The sequence below is a fragment of the Hyalella azteca genome, unplaced genomic scaffold (assembly GCF_000764305.2).
Source record: "Hyalella azteca isolate HAZT.00-mixed unplaced genomic scaffold, Hazt_2.0.2 contig4283, whole genome shotgun sequence".
In the NCBI taxonomy this organism is placed as follows: domain Eukaryota; kingdom Metazoa; phylum Arthropoda; class Malacostraca; order Amphipoda; family Hyalellidae; genus Hyalella; species Hyalella azteca.
In genome coordinates, this window is record NW_025934503.1 from 1 (window position 1) to 22947 (window position 22947).

Consider the following 22947-nt stretch of genomic DNA (forward strand, 5'->3'; position numbering starts at 1 on the left):
TCTTCAAAATTAAAATACACGTACCAAACATTTCCTTCTTTACAGTCTAGAGCCAACACCGCCACTGAAAGTCTAGATGCTTCTAAAACCGACATCATTCGTACGAAATATACAATAGAAGTGCATTTGAGAAGCAAGAATTCAACACTTGCTTTAAACAAATGTTGCTTGACTGGCGAAAAGGTACTAAACTCATGAATTTCCGATGTGGTTTCGAGATGATTAAGGAATGGTATATACTTTTATTACTTTTACGCTGATTTAAGGAACGCGTTTTATTCAAATTAATCCAGTTATTGCATCACAATTGGATGCGTGAATTAATTTTTAGCAAATTTGTAATCAAAACAATAGCATTCTTCGTTTCTGCTGAGTCTATATTAGAATATCAGACTCAAAACCCGTGGACTTTTACTGCTACATCACTTGCCCAGTAAATTCACTAGTATCGCATAGTATAGAACAACCGCATGATTAGTTTATGGAAATTTATACCATTGAAGATTGGTTTCATCATTATAATCTTATTATTGACCAGAAATTTCTTTAATTTAGTCAGGTTGCAAATGTGGTGTCTAAGGCAGTTAGGCTTTACTCGGAGTATTCGAGTATAAGTTCTCGAATGAATAGGTTACGGCAAAATCGTACAGAGAGAGGGATATAATGAAACACTTGTACATTCAATATTAAACTAGTACATACAAATTTCATACGATGACAAAAGTCTCTAAGCTAAGAATCTATCAGTTAACGACACTAAAATCTCATACTTTTACCAGAAACGTTGATCCGTTGCAATTCCGTTGAGTAGCACGACTGTCTTAAACGACCGTACTTCACACACATGTTTGCGGCCATATTTCCAGCGGCCGTACAGCGGCCGGGCATCCCCGCTGCCCGCGGCCGTTTTTTCTCCGCGAGCACGGTCAGTCCAGTCATATGTCTCACAGTCAGTCTCACGGTCAGTCCAGTCATATGCCTCACAACCAGTCACATGTCTCACGGCCAGTCTCACGGTCAGTCTCCGATGTCCCACGGTCAGCCCAGTCATATAGATGTCTCACGGTCAGTCCGGCCGTAGGTTGTTCTATAACGACCATACTTTTGAATATTATCGTAGTCTTTGTCGTCGATGATGTTACTCCAAGCTCATTGCCGTACTTCTGCTGTTAGTGATCGTGACCTTACAGCTACTGACCACAACTGTGACCATACCGTGCTGATGACCGTACTGATGATATAATTCTCAGTGCTCGAAAACTTGAATCATCTGATCGCCAGCGTCATAATTGACGGACGTCAAGTGGCCTCTCGCGTTGTTTCACGGCTGAGACGCAGCCGGATTTTTGATGTTGACCGTACATAAATATATCGAAGTCGTAGCAGTTCCTTGTAGATTTTTGACGTTGTTATATCGAAGTCGTAGTGGTATTAATGACTCGACTACTCGCGTAGCCGTTATTTCTCGACCCGCCGCCCAAAAGCCTGAGCCGTAGCAGAGACCACGGTCACCACTGTGGAACAACCTTCTAGCGCGAATTTTAGGGTCATTATATAGGCAGACGTCGCGCACATATAAGCCTAAAATGGGACGCCGCGACAGTTCCACAAGGGTCAGCCCTTTGGTACTCTAGGTCATTCCAAACTATAAACAAACTCGCTCTCACGGTTTTCTGCTTTAACACTGCGGTCAAGTCACAGCCTGCCTGTAATTGCTTAACATCGCTCGGCCCCTCTTCACAACTTTCCATAAGCTATGTTTAATATTAAAATATAGACTAAAGTCAGAATTACCTGAGCATTATTCACGTACTAGTATCGTTTACTAGCCCTTCTAGTTCACTAGCATCGCATAGAACAGAATAATCGCACTATTATCATTTACTAGCCCTTCTAGTTCACTAGCATCGCATAGAATAGAAGAATCGCACTAGTTCCGATTACTGGTTAGCTTGTACTGTGTATAAGTAATAATAGCAATAATATATTACTGAATGTAGCAATTACTGAACACTTTCATCCGAGCCAAATCTATACCAAAGTTATTACTTACGAAAACAGCAATTTTATATAGCCAATCGAAATGCTGAAATTCTGTAATTGTACAATCAAAACGGTCGTGTGCTCATGTTAGGCAAATGTAATCTTTAATATAAAAAAAATTGCATGAACAGATGCACTTACGCATGAGTTACCAAGAATTGTGAAAACTTAATAAGACACCACAAACAAAATAACACCAGTTTATTATCAGGGATAATTATATCTCAGTCCCTGTCAGATCTCTACTCGGCTCCAGCGCAATAAATAATTACCGATTTCATTAGAATAATTATTTTGGCAACAGGAGATGTAAGTTTCTCCTAGAGTTTTCACTCTTTATGTGTAAGTTTCATTTCTGTTGAGGCCCTTAATTGGGGCAGTCTGCTGTTGAAAGATATTCTACTCAAGCTAATCTCACTACCGCTGTCTAATTTGGTAATTAATATTCCGGTAAATTCCGGTAAAATTTTGTAATTAATATTCCGGTAAATGAAATATCGTTCAATTTACGTCCCTAATTACCCAACCTTGGCAGGGACATTATGTTAATCATGAACTCACCTTAAATGATCGTACATGTTATCAGTAAATTAGATCGCGATGCAACATCGCTCAGACATTCAATTAAGGAGCGACCTTGGCAGGCTGATTAAAGCCATCACGGCGCCTCCGTAACTGCTGTTCCTGGCCGAAACGAAATGATTAAACCAAATGCTGTTTGTATTTAGAACTTCTGTAGAGTTTAGTGTTAAAAATTATTTGGCCGCTCTATTGTAACTATTATAGACCACTAGAGAAAATAACTCTAAAGACGTCTTAAATTAAAAATCAAATTTTAATGTACTTCTTTTAAATTATACTAGCGTCATGAATAATCTGCAGTATTTAATCCAGGTTCTACCTTATATATATAAAGTATATTTGCATGCAATGAGTTGTATAGAATAAGTCAAGGTTGATTTAAAGCTTTTCGATGATAGAATTCATCCCTCAAATCAAAATTTAATGAATCTCAGATATTAATTTAATCTAATCTTCATATCCAACTTTTCAGTAAAAACTATACGCAGAAATTGATCCAAAAGCTTGCAAAGAGCGTATTAGTAGCATGGAATAAACCCATAGATTATTACGCTGCAGTTTGGCCTATTGGAGTGCACAGAAGATGTTGAGTGGGTCAACTTGACTCATATTAGCGATGGCGCGGAGTGCGCTCACGGGTGTGTTGCTCGCGACGCTAATGCTCACGAGCACCGCGAGCAGGCAACAGAAGCCTTACAAATTTCCAGGTGAGCACATAACATGTTAATTAATTTTTTAAATATCATTGGTTTTCTTAATCAATCAGCAATTACTATATTCATTACTGCTAATAATATTTCAAATAATTATTTCTTTATCTAAATATGTGACTTTCTATTCAGAGACAAAAATAACAGACAAAACATATCAAGACAAAATTAACAGCAACATGTCATGCATGAAATGTCCCAGTGACTTATTTTTGTTTGTTTCTCTCGAGAGTTGGTTGAGAGTTGGTTGGCTTATATGTATTGAGAAGATAGCAAATTACCATATATTGTTCATACGACGGTATTTAGTATATACAGTATGCCATATATACTAACCCGTATAAACGGTCGTGATGCAAAACAATATGTAGAGCATTTTGTAATAAGTTCGTGTAGGCTTTGGGGGTTCATATTTAGTTGATGAAATTGTGTCAAAGAATCAATACAAAATATTTCAAACCAAATCGTATCCTTGTAATAATTGACCCTGCGTGTATTTTTTGTGGATGTCAAATGTGATATTGTTTGCTTGTGTTATGAACTCATAATATCCCTAACACAAAATCATAATAGTCAATGAGTATCATATTTTGATTGTGAATCTCTCAAGTACCAAATTAAACTACATTAGACGCGAGTACGAATTCCTCGAAAACTCTTTTGGAGAGAACTAAATTCTATTCTGGCCCTTCTTTTTTGTCAATAACTGACTTCATGTCGAAAACTGGCTATTTGGTTGAAAACTTATTTTATGCTGAAAATGACTTCTCTTTGAGAATTGACTTTTTGTTGAAGATTTACTTTTTTAATCTGAATTTTTGTTGAAAACTGACTTTTTACCAAGAATTGACTTTTTATTCGCGGGTAATGCATAATTTTCACCCTAACTAGCCATTCTAATTTTTTTCAATTGAAGTGTAGTGCTAAATAGTGGCTTAACTCACAAATCTCTTAGAGGGTCGAAAAGTTGCGGATGGCAGAGAAAAAAGTTCTGACAGTGAAGAAATCCTTTGTCTGGCATCCTTGGTCCTGAATCCAACAGCCATCGATACAAAATATTATTCATCTGTTCTATTTTTTTCTCATGGTAGTTGAATTTTAAACTTGAAACCATTCTCTTTTGATATAGTATTGCAACCTATTTTTTTTTCAAAAATATTACGTTGTGTATCAAACACAATAAAACATTATTTGTAAACATGAAATAAGTTTCGGAAATCTTATTGCTCTCCGGATTCGTTAGGCGCAAGTTCTGTCGCAAAAGTTTTGAGAAATTAATTTTTTAATGGATTTACCAGGCACTTGAATTGCAGGTCAATACTCTGGATGGATGGGGTTAATCCACGACATCTATTTGAATGGGAAGGCATACGTTTGGAGCATTTTGATTTAACATTGTTCTTGTGATAATTTTTCCCATTCGAATGTTTCTTTAACCCTGCAATTTGAAAATTTTAAGCCAATCTTTATCGTGCAAAAACCTCATTATTTGACAATTTTAATCCAATCTTTACCGTGCAAGAACTAAATGCCTTTCAAATTGTCATCTTCGAATCAAATAACCTCGATGGCAGCTGCATGTTTGACCGAGACATCTGGGCCAACAATTAACCGTTATAGCTGACCTCGCTGAATGCTGTAGCTTTGCAATATAGCGCAGACGTTTAGGCGTTTGGCATGCAGCTACTAAATGCTCACAAGACGAGCCCCTAAATACGGTATTCATTTATATATAAAATGCAGCACAAACTTATATATACTTCACGCTAAATGCTGCCGCGAACCAATATACCGCAGAGGTTTAGCCTTTTGGCATGCAGCCACTAAATGCTCACAAGACGAGTCCGTAAATACGGTATTCAATTATATGTAAAATGCAGCACAAACTTATATATACTTCACGCTAAATGCTGCCGCGGTCCAATATACTGCGGACGCAGAGGCCTGTCTGGGCGAAGCTGTGAAGGTGATACCGCAGTCCGCTCCTTGGAAAAAGAGAAACGTATAAGCCACGCTATTGCTTTCAGGGCGATATTTCGTGCTCGATGGCCCAGAAAAATCGAGTGAAAGGATTTCTGGAAGCGCCAGCATCATCCCGCGGCTTGAGTTAGGTTTATGTTGGATTTATCCTGAACTCGGCCTACAATGTGGCGGTTAAAGTGACGCTATGAAAGTGTCCGTGGTCAATGCAGCCAAGTTTATCAAACGGTTTACCACATTCTGAATCAACTGAAAATTTTAAAGAGAAATTCAAGCTTGATGAAGCAGTTTCAAAAACAGGTTTGAAGTAGAAATGGCTATTGATATGCTTGACGAACCGTTACGTTTGAAATAAAATGAAGGAATCTTTACCGTTTACAATTCCATTTCAGTAAAGAAAGTCAGGTTTGAAATGTTATTTCATCATATCTTTCAAAAGAATAAAAAATTGTGGCGAAAAAATGCGATATCACGGTATTTTTCTGCACGCGAATTTTCATGATTTAAATTAATAAATATCAGAGTTGAATAATGTGACTTCAACGACGTTCTTACACTATATTGAATAGCAATAATGCTCAGTAAAATGTTCCGTGAAGCCAAACTTCTCGGAGAGCTTCAATCGACGCCAGTTTATGCGCCTGCAATTCAAGCCTTCGCTGCGCATCCCTCGAGTTTTTTGCGCACAAGGCATGCGCACAAAAATGCAACGTGACGCGCCGGCGATCGATATACTATGCGTCGTCATATTGATCGTGCGTGGAGCGCTAGGTGGCAACACTGCAGAGATCACTTACACTGTTGGTGCATGTACACAGCATCAACAGTGTACAGGCATCATTACAGAGTAGTTTCCACACAAAGACGAGGAAAAAAATTCAATTATTATCAGGTATAATAAATGGCGAATTATGGTGCGGAACAGAGGAAATTGAACACCGCGATCTCAATTAAGAGCGCTGCATCAGACATAGCCAGTTGATGAACTGCAGTTAATATGTTAAATTCAAATTAGTAGCTCATACCAAAACAAACGAGCTTCTCGATTATAAATACGTTTCTTCGCTTTCCTGGACAGCGTCAAATGAGAATTTTTAATCATTTTATTATTCATTTATCGTACCTTATTTTTTTATTCGTATAAAATTTAAATAAATCTTATTCAATAAAAGTTCAATCCAATGCAAAATTAAAGTATTTGTTTAAGGGAATAGATCCATTTGTGAAATAAAACTGCATTAGTTACACAATCAAACATCGAATAATTACTATAGAGATTTAAACTAAAATGGTCAATTTTAATAAAATATAATAACCAATACCTGTAATGCGATTGCATTAACTCCGCATGCATGAACGCAGCATCAGTCCAAGTTGTCATTTCCTACCGTTCTATTTTTTTTTTTCGTTCCTTGTCCACCCGCTGCAAGAGTTATTTTCTGAACATTCGTTCATGTTATTCTCCATTCACCTTTCATTTTTCTTCGACAGGCAAGAAAACTAATTCCTTGAATTTAAATTCCTTTATCCTCTTTCCCATTTGCCTTCAAAATTCAAGAATCGGCAACAGGCCATGGGCCTATTTCTTCAATGCCGACACTTCTATTCTATTTTATTCTATTCACCAGGATAATAACTGTTTCAGAACATTTGTTAAAATTCTTCCTCATTTCCCTTTACTTTCCCTTACCTACAGAAAAACTTTTTCTCATGACGAACATTCGTCTATGTTGCTCCTCCTTCCCTCCACCTACCGAAAAACTTTCTCAGAACATTCGTTCATTTTCCTCCCCGTTTCTCTTCCCTTCATCCACAAGCCGAAAAAACACTCACCGAACATTCGTTCTAGCCTCCCACCCACCCATCCTCTCATGAACAAACTTCCAAAACAACGAACTGGTCTCTGCCTGCATCGCAAATGAGGACTTAATTACGAAGGATCTTTTCTCAAGTCTTTAAAGCTCTCCGCAACTTGGCAGATCATAAGAAAACTTTAGGTGCTCTAAGTTGAGCAGCACATCATTCATCACGAAACTTGAGTCGTACAGTCGGGAGCCCGAGCTTCCGTACCTCGCGGCCCAAGGCAAAAAGTTGAAGCTTTTTAGCGCATTTTCTCATTTATGGAAAAAAGGCGCTATTGTGCTCGTCATGTCCGTCCGTGACTGCAAGTTACGAACGGACATGAAAATGCGCTCTCTGTCACTCATTACTGTGAGTAGTGAGTTAAAATTTTAACGCATTTTCTCATTTATTGAAAAAATGCCCAATTGTGCTCGTCATGTCCGTCCGTCTGTCTGTCTGTCCGTCCGTCCGTGACCTCAAGTATCGTCGACGAGAAATTGCGCTCTCAGTCACTCACTGCAGTGAGTACTGAGTTATATTTTTTTTCGTTTTTGCTAATGTTTCCTCGACTTCTGTGCTAAAGATATAATATGTGATCCACTTAGAAGGAATAATTTTTATTATTGTGTTGGAAGGACATTCATAATTTATATACAATATGTTCAATACAGAATAGAAGTAAAAGTATTACTTTATATTTCTTACCGTCGAAAATTTGCAATTGCTCATTATAAAGTCTTAATCTGAACATCGCATCCATATTTAAATTTAAACACGCATTCGTCATGTATCATCATTTAATCACAATAAATTATTCTAATGGTCCAGTAAATTATCCAGTAAATTATCCTTCAGAAAAAAGAAAACAGAGTCTGGGGATAATTGATTGAGTCAAGGAAACGTACGGTTTTTTTGCAACATTTGCGCAACTCTTCCACCGGAGTTTCGGAAAAATTAAGTTTAGGTAACATTCCGTTTTTGCTAACACTCGTCAGTATACAAGAAATTTATTTTTATTTTACCCAAGTATCGTGGGAATTCAGTCAAAGAGACGATTTTTAGTAACGTCTTTCGTTTTTATATAAGAAAATTATTTTTATTTGACCCGAGTCATGGTTCAAAGATGGTCTGGAGCTTTGGTCAATATTTCTTGTATACTGACTCTCATCAGTATACAAGAAATTTATTTCTATTTGATCCAAGTCTCCGGGGAATTTAGTCAAAGAGACGATTTTTAGTAAAGTCTCTCGTTTTTATATAAGAAAATTCTTTTTATATGACCCGAGTCTTGGTTCACAGATGGTCTGGAGCTGAAGGAAGCGGAGGCGTGTGTGGACGAGCCGCTGCTGCTGGCATGTATGAGTGACCAGGAGGTGGTGGTGGTATCAGCCTATCTGTACGGCGAGGTCATGTCACGAGATAAACCTTGCTCCATTCCATCATACAACAGGCAGCACATGAAGGGGCCTGTACTGCACTACCTCAACCATAAGTATGATATTCATTATTTATTAGGTCAACACGGAGTAAAGTGAATGGGTGTAATTGTCCAAGTAGTGACGCACTTTTTTGTTCGCAACACGACCAGATAGCCGATGTATCGTTGCATGATGCGCCTTTTGCCCAGCCAAACTGGGTAAGGATAAAGGTGTCATACTGGCAACAGGGCATCATTGTTGCCCAGTATACGTGTGTCAACGGTGGGTGCTGTGACGATAAGTGAAGGTTTCGTGATAAGTGCAGCGCGATGACAGAGTGTAGAAAATATCTCTCTCTCTCTCTGAGTTTGCAAGATAATCTAACTATGGTCGCTATCATATTGCAAACTAGCAAAACATTCACGATTTGCCATTTATTGCGATTTGAATGTTTTCATTCAAATCGCAATTGTGAGTGTCTGTCCTTGTCGCGATTAGGACATTTAGAAAATGTCGCGATAACGATTTGAAATAATTGCGATTTATTGCGAAATGACTTATGACTCGTGCACGGTACAATGGAAGCACGGTATGCTGTGACCTATTGTCGTGCATACTGTACGCTGTTAGCTAGATTGGCTTACATCTCGATAAAATAATACCTCTACATACTTATGGGCTCGAAACCCTAATATCTTTACAATATTATGGCGCTATAGACAAAAAACTCTTCATAATTAAGAAACGATACAATAATTGTATTTATATCAAGGAAACTGGCTAACGGTGCCATACGACAAGTGGCATCAGGACCATCAGGATGGTTGAGGTCACCAGGCTACCCTAAGTTCTACATAGGACCAGAACCCTGCGACTTCACTGTGTCGCTAGACCCTGGCCAGAAAATGTCGCTCAGCTTCACCGACGTTCAACTCAAAGGTTAGTGAAACTACAGAGGGTTCCTTGTACGTTTTCATGACGTATACAACTAGATTCTAATCAAAATATAGCGTAAATATCGGCACTACTGTACTCTAATAATTAGTAACAATATTACAGGGTTTTTCTAAATGATGGTCCCATATTAAACAATTCGTGTTTATTTAAGTAAATATTTATTTATCAAATTTTATTCGTATTTATTAAAGTAAAGTAAATTTAAATGAATAATCTAAACACCAATGGAACGAGAAGGATTTAAAGTTTTTTACATATTATAAAAGTTCAATATGTTCACGGTAACCAAACTCGACCCATACACGAGAAAGCATATCTTCTGTTACTGAGTGCACCGTAGCAGTGATACGGTTCTTCAGATCAACCAGAGTTGCTGGTAGAGGCGGGACTTAAACAGCTTCCTTGACGTAACCCCATAAGAAATAGTCACATGGGGTGAAACCAGGTGATCTCGGTGGCCAGAAATGTTGAGCCAGATCTTCATTTCCTATGCGTCCTACCCAACGCTCAGGAAGTGACTGACTCAAAAAATTTCGGACATAGAGGTGCCAATGGACCGGAGCCCCATCCTGTTGTAAAATGAAGTCCTGTTTGAAAAGTTGAGCCTTTATCTTTCTATTGGTGTCTAAATTATTAATTTTGAATTTGTACTTTAGTAAATACGAATTTAATAAATTCGGTCCATCATTTAGAATAGTCATTTACTATCATATCAGCACTACTATATTTTAGTTTGTAACAAAAACACTATCAGCCCTATGAGACACTCACTGTCAGCAGTAATTCATATCAATGAGTTATTCCTACCTCTAATGGAGTCAAGAGCGACACTAAAAAAATCATCCAATAAGTAACGTCCATGGATGATATTTTTTTAAGGAAACGTGTTTTGTGATTGCCTGATAAGCCCTTTGCATCGGATTAGCCCATCGTCGGCACTGAATATTTGTATGAATATTTTAAGATGAATATTTGAAAATGAATATACTGAAATTTCCGTCCCTAATCCAGAGAGGGACGGCGGGGCATGTCGGGACACGGTCACGGTGCAGGACGAGTCGGGGCGACTGTACCAGCGTTGTGGTACTCTGCACCGTCCAGAGCTGGTACAGTCAGAGCACCACATCATCAACATCACTCTGCACACCGACCAGCAGATGGTGCCCGCTAGGGGCTTCCTTGCATATTATAAAGGTGATACAAGTTATCAATATTTAGTTTCTTGTGCGGCTTCATTATTTTCATGAAAAAATATTTATAACATTAAGATGTATAATTTGATGAAAAAATTACAAAAAGTTATGTCAGCGTTAAAAATTTTGCAATGTTTAACTAGTCGCTGATTCAAGGCACTACAGAATTTATATAGTTAGTTTGGTTTCAACCCCGAAACTCATTACTTCAATTTTGCTATTCTTTGGGTGATCACTCGGTCACCTCAATGAAATATGAGATAGTGACTCATTCATATATGGTCCATTTAAATACAAAATTGCATTAATAATTTATATAATATTAATAAATATAACTGATTTCAATGGATCAATAATTAATATATATTAATGCAATCAGGATTGTATTTTTCTACTCCATCTCGCCTAGTTTGTTGGTTTAGTTACTCATCTCAGAAAAAACACATCCACTGGATTTAATTAGATATGGGAAAGAAACATATGCCAAACAATTTTTAGGTAACTAAATAAAATATTTGTGTCTTTCCTGCGCCTCATATAAACAAAACACATACACTGTTTTAATTCTCACTCGGGAAGGAAACACGAAAAACAAATGTTAGGTAGCCAAACAATATACTTGGGTCTCCCACATCTCACATAAACCTACCACATTCACCGTTTTGATTCCCATTCGGGAAAGAAACATGTGCCCCACAATCTTTAGGTAGCGAAGTAAAGTACACGTATCAAAAATAAAAATAAAAAAATAAATAACTAAAGTACCCCCTCGCTTTCTCCCCAGCCTTTGGGTGCCCAAATCCTCCTGTGCCTGCGAACGCCACCGCCGTCTTCCGGAACGCCTCCCACGCGAAGCTCGCGTGCAGAGACGGACACGCCTTCGTCAGAGACGACGATGGGGCGGTGGCCAAGTACCTCATGCTGGAGTGTAGACAGCAGATGTGGCCTGCTGTGGACGACTGCGTCGGTTAGATCAATTAACATTAAACAGGAAGACTCAACTATTTTTCTGTATTAAATAACTCAGTGAATTAGTTTACTTTAATATGAAAAATTTCGCAATTTTTATGAAATATTCCGAAATATATATGAAATATTTCGAAATTTATATGAAATTTCGATCAAACTTACGTAGATTATTATCTGTCATGTATTTCTAAATGTTTGTGTGTTCGAAGTTTGCAAGCACCACAAATATACAGAGGCTGGTGGGTCGTGTACCCAGGATACTTATCGTGTCGTGAAATTACGTGGACCTGAAAATGTGCTCACAGTGAGAGGAAAGGCATTGAAAAACTTAAGGGAAGGATTGGTCTAAAAAATTTGTATTTGAATCACCGAAAAGCGTTTTACAAACTCTGAAAAGTCTACGTTTCTTTCTCGTCAAATGACATTAATTTGATAGTTGCTATTGTTACATGAATTAAATCAAATTGGCCTACCTTTAGTATATCAGGCTTAATATTTTTTATTTATTACTGCCCAGGCCTGCAAGATCTGCTGGCGGCAGGCGAAATCACACAAGACGAGTTCCAGCGTCTCTTCAATGAGACGGCAAACGTCGATATCCTCGTGAAGTCCCATTTTTCCCGCATACTGGGTGAGGCTCGCTTATAATGGGTGAGAGTCGCTTTCAATGGGTGAGAGTCGCGAGTAGAAGCAAAGGTCTTTGGGAGCTGCGAGTAGAAGGGTCTGTGATGATCGCTGAATTGGTCTGTGAGAGGTTACAGCGAGTAGGTGTCACAGGAAAAAACCCCATCGAGTAGAGGACTCTTTGTCTGGTGAGGGGTGGTTTGAGTGGGGATATATGTCCTAGTCAAGCAGGACTTGTAAGGTGAGGGGAGGCGTTAGTAAGGGTAAGTCCCGGCTAAGCAAGATGACTTGCTGCAAGGCGGTCTAGGTGGCGAGCGCCTGAGTAAGAGGTGGTCCTTGTTAAGCAAGAGGATTCGATGAAAGTGAGAGCTAAGGATTAAGTTTTGGTATGAGGATCCCTCTATGAAGGATATTTATCTAATAGGAAGAAGACTAAATGTCAAAAGACTTTGTTGAAAGAGGCCCGGACACTAGACAGCGCTGAGGTCATAGATGGATGAGGCTTTGGGCCGTATTCTCTAAGGCCCTCCCTGATTTTAGCAGCCACGATTTGCGATGCTTGATCTCGTCCATCCCTGTTGCAATTCTCAGTTCAATTCTGGGCATTTCAGAACAGTATTCAGATTAATAATTTGTTTTTCAGATTATTACATTCCGGTGGCCATAATGACAGTGCTGGTGCTGGGCAACATCATCATCATCCTCACCATCTTCTACTGTCGCAGGTCAGTGGTGATGAGTGATGTGTAGTTTCCGAGTACGAAACGATAAGAGATGAATGATGGCATACGTATGTGTGGTAGCAGAGGTGTGGCAGCATTTGTGTATGGATTGATGGTTAACGTATGGTTGTTGGTATGCGGTGATTGTTGATGAATGGTAGCCAGTGTGTAATGTAATAACAAATGTATTATTTTTGTCAGTGAGTAAGATGACAACGATGCCGCAAACTCAATGTAGTAAAACATTGCACTTACGACTCATATAAGGTGTGGAAAGCATCTTGATATGAAGCAGAGATCGTAAAATATAGGACCTACGACTCATTTAAGGTGTGAAAAGCATCTTGATATGAAAAAGAGCTGGTAAAATATAGCACCTACGACTCATTTAAGGTGTGAAAAGCATCTTGAAATGAAGCATAGCTGGTAAAATACATCACATACGACACAGATGGGTGTGGGTTAGAACTAAAGTTGATGCTCTGTTCAAAGGAAGAGTTCCATGAAGCCTGACCAGTGGAGCCTCATGAGGCCAGTCATGGGTGAGGATTTTTCTATTGTATCTTTGCCTGAATAATTCATCTCTGCACTCAGAGAAGTGAGTGAAACATTGTCCAAATAGCAAAGCATTTTTTACCTTTGTGTGGGTCATTCTGACCCGGTTTGGCTCGGTAAAAAGGCGTATCAGTGCTACGTTGGCTCACAGGCTCACTGCTTTCATTGTGGATGAGAAAGAGTATCACTATTTGGACAATATGCCTCGCTTTATTTTCTGGGTGTAATTGTTCGGCGTACCTAACTCAATTTATTATCGTCAAACATCGAATAGTGTAATTATACTAAATTGTATAATTATAATAATAGTGTAATTATAATAATAGTGTATTTATAAGAATAGTGTAATTATGCTAAATTGATCTTCGAATTTCAGCAATTCATTTTAATTCTGCTGAAAATAAATAACGCGTGCTAATAGCTACTATAAACAGTAAAGGTCAATGTAAGATAATTTACAGTATGTAATTGCCCATAAATGCGTGTATAGAGTCCAATTTATAAGTATAATTGAACATCAGTTACAGTTGTAGTTTTAGAGTTATTGTTAAAGTAGGGTTTTAGATAAATTTATAAAGTTATGGAATTATAGCTCAACTCGAGCTCGCTTCTAGAAAATTATGTTTGCTCGACCGCTATCGTATCATGAGTAATCTATACCGGTACTAATTGTTTTTTTATTCCTAAATGTTAAGCCTTTTTCGTTCAACATTTTCCTAACACTTATTACGCATTCCTATCATCGTTATTTATTCGCATCCCGTTACACATTTTCCTAACTATTGATTACGCATTCCTATCACCATTATTCGATATCCATGTTGAAGAGTGCATCGATAACGACTAGGAATTATCTACGTAATTACTGTACATCACAAGTCATCTACTTCTCTTCTACTTCTACTAGTACAAGTATTAATAACTTTATTCTATGTATAGTGATGTTAATACCTTCATGAAACAGAGAAATTATTATCTCCATAACATGAAAGTATTAATTGTTTCCTCTATCGTAAAATGTTATTAATGCCTGTATAATGCAACAATATGAATATCTTCGTAATATACAGGTATTAATATATTCATGATATAATAACTGTAATATCTCTAAAATATAATGTATTAATTACTGAGAAATTTTTTCCATCATTGTTCATTTTTGCTCTTAGTTAATTTTGAGATATTAAGTGACGTTACGTCGTTTATGTTGTATTCAGAGTTTTTTTGTACTTAGTTACGCAGTAAACATAAATAGTAGTTTCAGCTAGGGTTTTCATATATAATTCAGCATTCATACGATAGCCAATCTCGCGCGAAAAACTTCTTTCAGCGTACGTGCCTCAGCTGTTTCAGAAAATTAATTCTCAATTATTAAATTCTTTTACTTCAGCCAGCGCAGCAGCAGGTGCTTTTTAAGTCCTAAAACATTATTTTTCGCTTTTCACTATATTGTGAATGTTTTTGTATTTATTTATTTATGCTCTGTATTCAATTTTTCTACGCTGCTCTAGACAATTTGCTCGATCAAGTTTTGTATCATTAATCAAATCATTGAATTTCAAATACATTGAAGCGTGTTTGCTAGTTTTGCAGTGGATCCAGTTTCAATATCCTAGGCCTACGTTTCTTATCTTTTTCTAATTTTCAAATCTCCAACTATAGACTATCCTATTCTAACTTCGTCTTGAATACATGTTAACTTCCTTCCTGTAAGCTTTCCGCACTAATACGCAACAAAATTTTAGGTTTTTTTTGGTCGCATCATTTGATTCATAAATTTGAGTAGGTTATTAGCTTGGGTAGTATCCGTTCAATTATAGTGAGTCGTTAATTTTTTTATTGCAGTATTGGGGAACCAATTTGGAAACGCCTTTAAGGATTTTTCTTTGTCTACCGGACCATCATTCTTTGTCAACCGGTGTTCATCACGTTCATTTGAATATATTTCAACAGATCTGTATAGAGTTCATATGACTTTATTTTGTTTTATTGTGTGATTCAGTCATTCTTCCTCAAAAATTTCAATGCAAAATAAAGCAATTAGTGGCCCAATGGTTACAGTTCAGAGTACCAGGATTGGCGCAGAGAGGCGCGGGTTCGATCCCAGCTCTGTGCGCCAGTTTCTGGTCAGAATCGGCGAGGATTCGGTTCGGTTAAGCAAATTTGATTTGGTGCGTTGCGTTTTGTGTTCGGGACCGTGCTGTGCTTTTTCTGTTCTGTTATGTTTTGGCTCGAGGACAGGCCTGGGGTCGGGTCGACTCTGCGCTGGCTCTGTTATATCTCCGTTCTATTATAGTATTGGTTTATTTTTTTTTTGTTTTAAAAACATTACTATCTTTAAAATGTAAATGTATTAGTTTCAATACAATATAAAGCAATTAACACCTTCATAATATAAATGTTTTAAAATGACCGGCCCTCTCACAGAGCCCTGAAGGAGATGGCGAGCGACGAGTGGGACTCCATTAAGTCCAACCCCGAGCCCCCTGACGAATGCGACCCCGACCCTACCGCCCCTAGCAGGGTCTAAGCGAACGACCCCGGCCCCCCACCCCCCGCAGGGTTTGAGATAGCGACCCTGACCCCTCGCCCCATCATGGTCTGAGATAGTGACCCCCCCTCCGCCCCCAGCAGGGTCTGAGATAGCGACCCCGACCCTACCGCCCCTAGCAGGGTCTGAGAGAGCGACCCCGACCCTACCGCCCCAAGCAAGGTCTGAGCGAACGACCCCGGCCCTCCGCCCCCAGCAGGGTCTGAGATAGCGACCCTGACCCCTCACAATGGTGATGAACTTCACTGTTGTCCTCATAAGAGAACCTAGAGTCTTGTAATAATCATCATTGTTGAGGCTCATTAAGCAAGTGTTACTCAAATCCTTGAAAATAAATTGCAAAAGGCACTCAAGGTGGCCAAGCACCATTTATTAAAATGTAAAATTATTCATTATATTTACTTTAATAACTTAATAAACATCAATTGTAATTAATTTCGTGAGTTTCTGGATTAAATGCAAATGTTGAAGCCTTCATGTTGTTAGTGATGCGAAGTTTGCCAAGTTAAGTGGCATAATTAGTACAATGCAAATTAGTTAAATTGTAAAAGCAAATTGTGCAAAACTTGCCGGCATTTTACATTTTTCTGGTGACAACGTTTCTGTGTGTGTTAAAATTGTCGTGCCATCGTGCGTTCATAAAGAGCTTCATGTTCAACGTAGTGGTCCATTTAGAAGCCTATGCTGTTAATGTGAATATTGTTTAGATTGTTGACAACCTCACCCAAGTCTGTCCCCTTCAACCTGTATGTTCTTGATGGTTGTAACGTTGCAGAAACTAAACAAAGTTTCGTGAATTCACTGTAGAAACTTTCGGGTGATGAAACATAATATTTGATTTTACTATCTTGAAGACGTTAAATGAAATTAAACTTTTTAACGTACCTCAAAAGTCATCACTAATCTTTATTAACATATGCGCATGATCATCAGTGAACGTTCTGATGAAATATAAACATACAGGATCCTCAATCATCTTACAAAAAAAATCATACGGCATGTGAAGATTGACAGCCATGATAATAGCGAAACACGCACTTTTTCTTGAACATTTCGAGCAAAGCGTGCAAAAAATTCTTTACTTTTGAGAAAACAAAACCAAAATCGTTCCCATCAGACGCACTTGAAAGCGAACAGTGGTTGCGAACGCCTGTTACGAAAGGATTTGCGAACGCCAGTTGCGAACAGCGTTTGTGAACGTCATTTGCTAGCGTCAGTTGCAAAGAGCTGATGCAAAAGCCAGTTACGAACAGCAGTGTCAAACAGCGTTTGTGAACATCTTTTGCAAACTTCAGTTGCAAACATCGGCTGCAAACGCCAGTTACGAACAACAGTGTCAAACAGCGTTTGTGAACAACATTTGCAAAGGTCAGTTGCGAACAGCAGTTCATGCTGGCAGTAGCGGTAGCATACGCGTAACTCAAGATTGATATCACCAGCAGCAGAGAGGTCTGTTGTCGCCGTGTATACATTGTAAGCCTAGACGCTTCGCCTTAATAAATTAACGTTGGAAAGTTATTTTCGATGTGGTTCGTTTGTAGACATTCATTGCTGTGTGTTCAGGGATGCCTGGCTCAGTATGTGCATTGCTTAGCTACTATAAATAATAATTAATGTTATCTGTCGGTGCAGCTTTGCTGTCTTTGAAACCCATAGCAATATAATACTCGAGTCTAGTATTGATAAAGAAAAGAAGACCATGCACTCAGGAAGATAAAGGGCATATTGTCCCAATAGCGATCCATGTTTTTACTCACAGTCCAAACAGAGAGCGGACCAACAGTGATATGCCCTTTTGCCGGGCCAAATTGTGTCAGGAAGACATACACGAGGGCGAAACGTGAATCGCTATTGGGACAAAGTCTCACTCATTTTTCTGAATGACAGTAAATGTATTCATTGTTCAGTCATGCATGTTTGTATTAAAAGTTCATTTTATGAATGTGAATATTATTTCCTCGAATAATAGGACAATAAAATACAGATCGAATCTTTGTCTAATTTAGTAAATAACATCGGACGGCTACGTATAAACGGACGGACGCTAACTGCACTTTCCACACTAGCATAAAATAATTACTTTTAATATACTAAGAATAATGTAATTCAAACATTAAAATTTTCAGTAGTATAAAAAATTATTAATCATCTCGGAAGCCAGAAGAAATAGAACGAAGAAAGGAACTACGAAGATAGAATAAAGAACAGCAACAAGAATGACAATCGTAACGGAGGTAAATGCAGGAAATCATAATTCAAAACTAAATAACTAAATACCAGAACTTATAGCATCATTTTGGTTAAATTCGGGCACAAATTTGAAAGCATATAAAACGATACGTAAATTAAAATCATAAATTAATTTCAAACATTTCCAAGACCAATGGAGCTGGGCTCCAAATTGTCTTCAATTACGATATAAGTGAATTAATGTGGAGTTTTTTTTACTAAATTTCATACAAAACTGAGTTATATAGTGAGATATCGAGGGCTCCGTGGAGGCGCTCAGAAACAACGGCCTTACACTCAGATAAATGCAGGTAACATTGTCCAGATAGTGACGCACTCTCTGCCCGTAACATTCTGATAAGCCCTTTTGCCGGGCCGAACTGGGTCAGGGTGACCCACATAAGAATAAAACTACATCGCTATTTAAAACAAGTCACACATATTTCTCTGAGTGTAAAGGCACGCAAATCGCTAAAAAAATTTAGCAGTGAATACGTAGTATTATTAACATTACGTACTATTATAAATAGTTGACATGAACCTTATCATGCATGACATGGTTGTATCGTACGTCTGCCTCAGAGCAAGGCAAAAGCTCCTACAAACTAATTCAATACAAATAAATTTCAAGCCGGGAATTCAAAAAAAATATATTTATATAACTCAGTACTCACTGCAGTGAGTGGCAGAGAGCGCATTTTCTCGTCGACGAAAACTTGAGGTCACGGACGGACGGACAGACGGACGGACATGGCGAGCACAATAGTGCATTTTTTCCATAAACGAGAAAATGCGCTAAAAAGCCTCACGCTTTAGTTGTGAGTTTTTAAGGTACCGTAAAGCGGGATGACTTGGACCATTTTCAACTCTTGCTTTTTGTGATAGAAATACCCAGTATAAATATCTCTTAATTGTACCTGTAGGTTATCTCATGACACTTCAAGAGCCACCAACAAAATTTTTCCAGAGCAAGAACTTTTTGGATACAGGGTTTTTCATTCCTTAAAGTCAAAACGGTTCAAATCATCCCGTCAATGGTTCAAGTACTAAAAACTGAACTCAAACTTGTCGCCGTTATGTCGTCTCGATTTTTCTTTAATTTGATGCATTTGGCCACAATTGAGGCGAATTTGAATCTTCAAGCTTTATGTGTATCCCGAACTAAAATGACCTCTGTTAGGGAGACTCGATTCTATCGGTAATTTTACATGGTTGAACTAAAGCTGTGTGAGTGCATAATATATAGAATTTATACGAAAGCTGTGTGAGTGTATAATATATAAAATTTATACAAATGCTGTGAGAGTGTATGATATATGAAATTCATATAAAAATATAACTCAATCTGAAATTCCGAAATTTTCGCCATCAATATGGAAAGCAAGGCCAGGATTTTTTATAATAGAAACAAGGGCTAAGCCCATGTCGTTACACTAAAAAGCTTCATGGCTGATGCCAAAATATAAAAATTATTTGAAATAACAATACGGCATCGACTAAATTAAGAACAGAACATACTGATTATGCGTAAAGTACGAAGGAGATCTAACGGCTCGCTCCCACAATATTTGATCAAAACAACTTACATTACTACATTGAAGCAACATTAAGTGAGTAAACACCTCGTTTAAGCACTAAAATCATTAATCATAAATTGAAATCATAATTCCTGAAACAAGATCGAGAAAAAATATATAAAAGATATAAAGATATAGTTAAATGAATGATCCTTTGGTGCCGTTTTAATCATGAATCTTTTACTTTTAATAGAAAGCGTCATTGCAAACGATTAACATGTTATTTTATATCGGCTATGTTAAATTTATTTGTAACACTCAAGTTCAACTTATGGCACACGAATACAATTAGAATGTGAAAGGAAATTATATTTTCGTTGACAACATGTTAGGCCAACATGGCTTATGACAAACAAAATCTGCTTAATTTATTTGCGACCTCATAAGCGGCGTTGGGCCATTTAATGCTCATATGTTATGATCTGGAGCTGTGTAACAATTAATAAATTCTTTCACATTCATTCTTCTCTCATTTTTTCATAATGAAATTCTTTTAATGCACCTATACCCTCTAAAACGTGTCTTCAAAGATTGTCTCATAACATTGAGGTATAACAAACACTTCCGAAACGTGCTAGCTTTCAAGGTTCCTAAATTCTACTGCATTGTCATGAGTTTGAGCAGAAATTTATCGAAGTCTGCAATCAGTTCAGCTGCAGAGCACATAACGGATGGCACCACCACAGCAGGTGGCACCCATCACCACAACGGCTAACTTACGGACCGCCATCGAAATGGCAGGTTTAGTGCCACCGCCCACCACAGATGGCACCGACCACCACCAGGGTCAGGACTGCCATCGAGATGGCGGCTTTAGTGCCACCGGCCACCACTAGGGTCAGGACTGCCATCGAGATGGCAGGTTTAATACCACCGCCCACCACAGATGGCACCGACCAGGGTCAGGGCTGCCATCGAGATGGCAGGTTTATTACCACCACCCACCGCGGTCCCGCCAAGGGAACCCGACGCAGGTCTAGGTTCATGGTGGGTAGTTGCCCCGACGGTGTCGGGCACGCAGGCCTGCAGCTCGGTCAGCATGCGGTAGTATGGCTCGTCGTCGGGGCTGCGGAACACGTCGGCCGGCACCGACACGAGGCTCGTCGCTGTGTCCTGGTGGACGATGATGACGAATATTAAAACAAATATTAACACAAATTTATAATCAAAGAAAATTCAACGCAAATTCATCGTATCTTTCTAGAAAATTTTATGACAAGGGGATCTATGATATAACGGGAACACTTGATGTTGATGATGAATATCAAGACATGTGAATATTTGAGATAGCGAGAACACTTTATGTTGATGACGAATATCAAGAGACGAGAATATTTTTTCCAAATTTAAAAGCAAAGAAAATTCTACATAAATTCATCGTATCTTTAATTATAGATAACGTTTCGAAGTCCAGCTCTACCGTCAGTTCGGAAAAGTAGGTATTTGAGATACCGGGGCACAAAACGTTGATGACGAATGTTAAGAGATGTGAATATTTGAGATAGCGAGAACACTTAATGTTGACAAAGTATATTAAAATTCGGGAATATTTGAGATTAAAAGCGAGACGATATAATAATTGAACAATAGAATCGCAACGAGAAATATCATGACGAAGGATCAATTTACCAGGTCTGTGAATTTACGGCCGTTGTTTATGAATGAAGAATTAATGCATGAAAAGACACAATAACAGTACAAGATTAAAAATAAACGTGACTAACGGAATATAGGTGGTATCCTATTGACGATTGTCTGTTACTAACAGTAGCGTATTTTGAAGATTGCACACATATTTGAGATTATTTTTTTATAAATGCAAGCATGGGTACCATTGACCAAATGAAGTTCATAAAGTCTGGTTTGCAATGAAAATTACTCACCTAAATCTAGAAAAATTATATAAGCGTGAAAACATAACTTGACTAGACCTGAATTTAGCTTGGTTGTATATACGGCACTGCCTTTCAAAATAATCAATACTAATGNCGTCCATCCCTGTTGCAATTCTCAGTTCAATTCTGGGCATTTCAGAACAGTATTCAGATTAATAATTTGTTTTTCAGATTATTACATTCCGGTGGCCATAATGACAGTGCTGGTGCTGGGCAACATCATCATCATCTTCACCATCTTCTACTGTCGCAGGTCAGTGGTGATGAGTGATGTATAGTTTCCGAGTGCGAAATGACAGGAGGTGAATGATGGCATACGTATGTGTGGTAGCAGGGGTGTGGTAGCAGTTGTGTATGGATTTTTGGTTAATGGATGATTGCTGGTATGCGGTGATTGTTGATGTATGGTAGCCAGTGTGTAATAACATATGTGTTATTTTAGCGTTAGCCAGTTAGTAAGCTGGCAACGATGCCGCTAACTCAATGTAGTAAAGCATTGCGTCTACGAATCATACAAGTATAAGGTGTGAAAAGCATCTTGATATGAAACAGAGATAGTAAAATATGGTACTTACGACTCACATAAGGTGTGAAAAAAATCTCGATATGAAAAAGAGCTTTTAAAATATAGCACCTTCGACTCACAAAAGGTGTAGAGAGCATCTTGATATGAAGCAGAGATAGTAAGATATAGGACCTACGACTCATATAAGGTGTGGAAAGCATCTTGCTATGAAAAAGAACTGGTAAAATATAGCACTAACGACTCATATAAAGTGTGAAAAGCATCTTGATATGAGCAGAGCTGGTAGAATATAGCACCTACGCTATAGATGGGTGTGGGTTAGAACTAAATTGTTGATGCTCTGTTCAAAAGAAGAGTTTCATGAAGCCTGACCAGTGGAGATGCATGAGGCCAGTCATGGGTGAGGATTTTTCTATTGTATTCTTGCTTGGATAATTCAGTTGTACACTCAGAGAAGTGAGTGAGACTTTGTCCAAATAGCGAAGCATTTTTTACCTTTGTGTGGGTCATTCTGACCCGGTTTGGCTCGGTAAAAAGGCGTATCAGTGCTACGTTGGCTCACAGGCTCACTGCT

At 38.3% G+C, this 22947-nt stretch overlaps 2 protein-coding genes across 2 annotated transcripts; both read left to right on the forward strand.

Moving 5' to 3' along the window:
• The first annotated feature begins 3096 nt into the window (after positions 1-3096).
• LOC125177701 lies at positions 3097-8740 on the forward strand. The gene is made up of 2 exons (XM_047879942.1): positions 3097-3332; positions 8457-8740. Exons 1-2 carry the CDS (start codon positions 3242-3244, stop codon positions 8690-8692), a joined length of 327 nt encoding a protein of 108 aa, XP_047735898.1. The 5' UTR covers positions 3097-3241; the 3' UTR covers positions 8693-8740.
• A 413-nt stretch (positions 8741-9153) lies between these two features.
• On the forward strand, positions 9154-18088 carry LOC108674841. Its single transcript, XM_047879941.1, has 7 exons — positions 9154-9164; positions 9348-9514; positions 10544-10726; positions 11510-11692; positions 12212-12325; positions 12962-13043; positions 16023-18088. Exons 1-7 carry the CDS (start codon positions 9154-9156, stop codon positions 16123-16125), a joined length of 843 nt encoding a protein of 280 aa, XP_047735897.1. The 3' UTR covers positions 16126-18088.
• The last annotated feature ends 4859 nt before the right edge of the window (positions 18089-22947 follow it).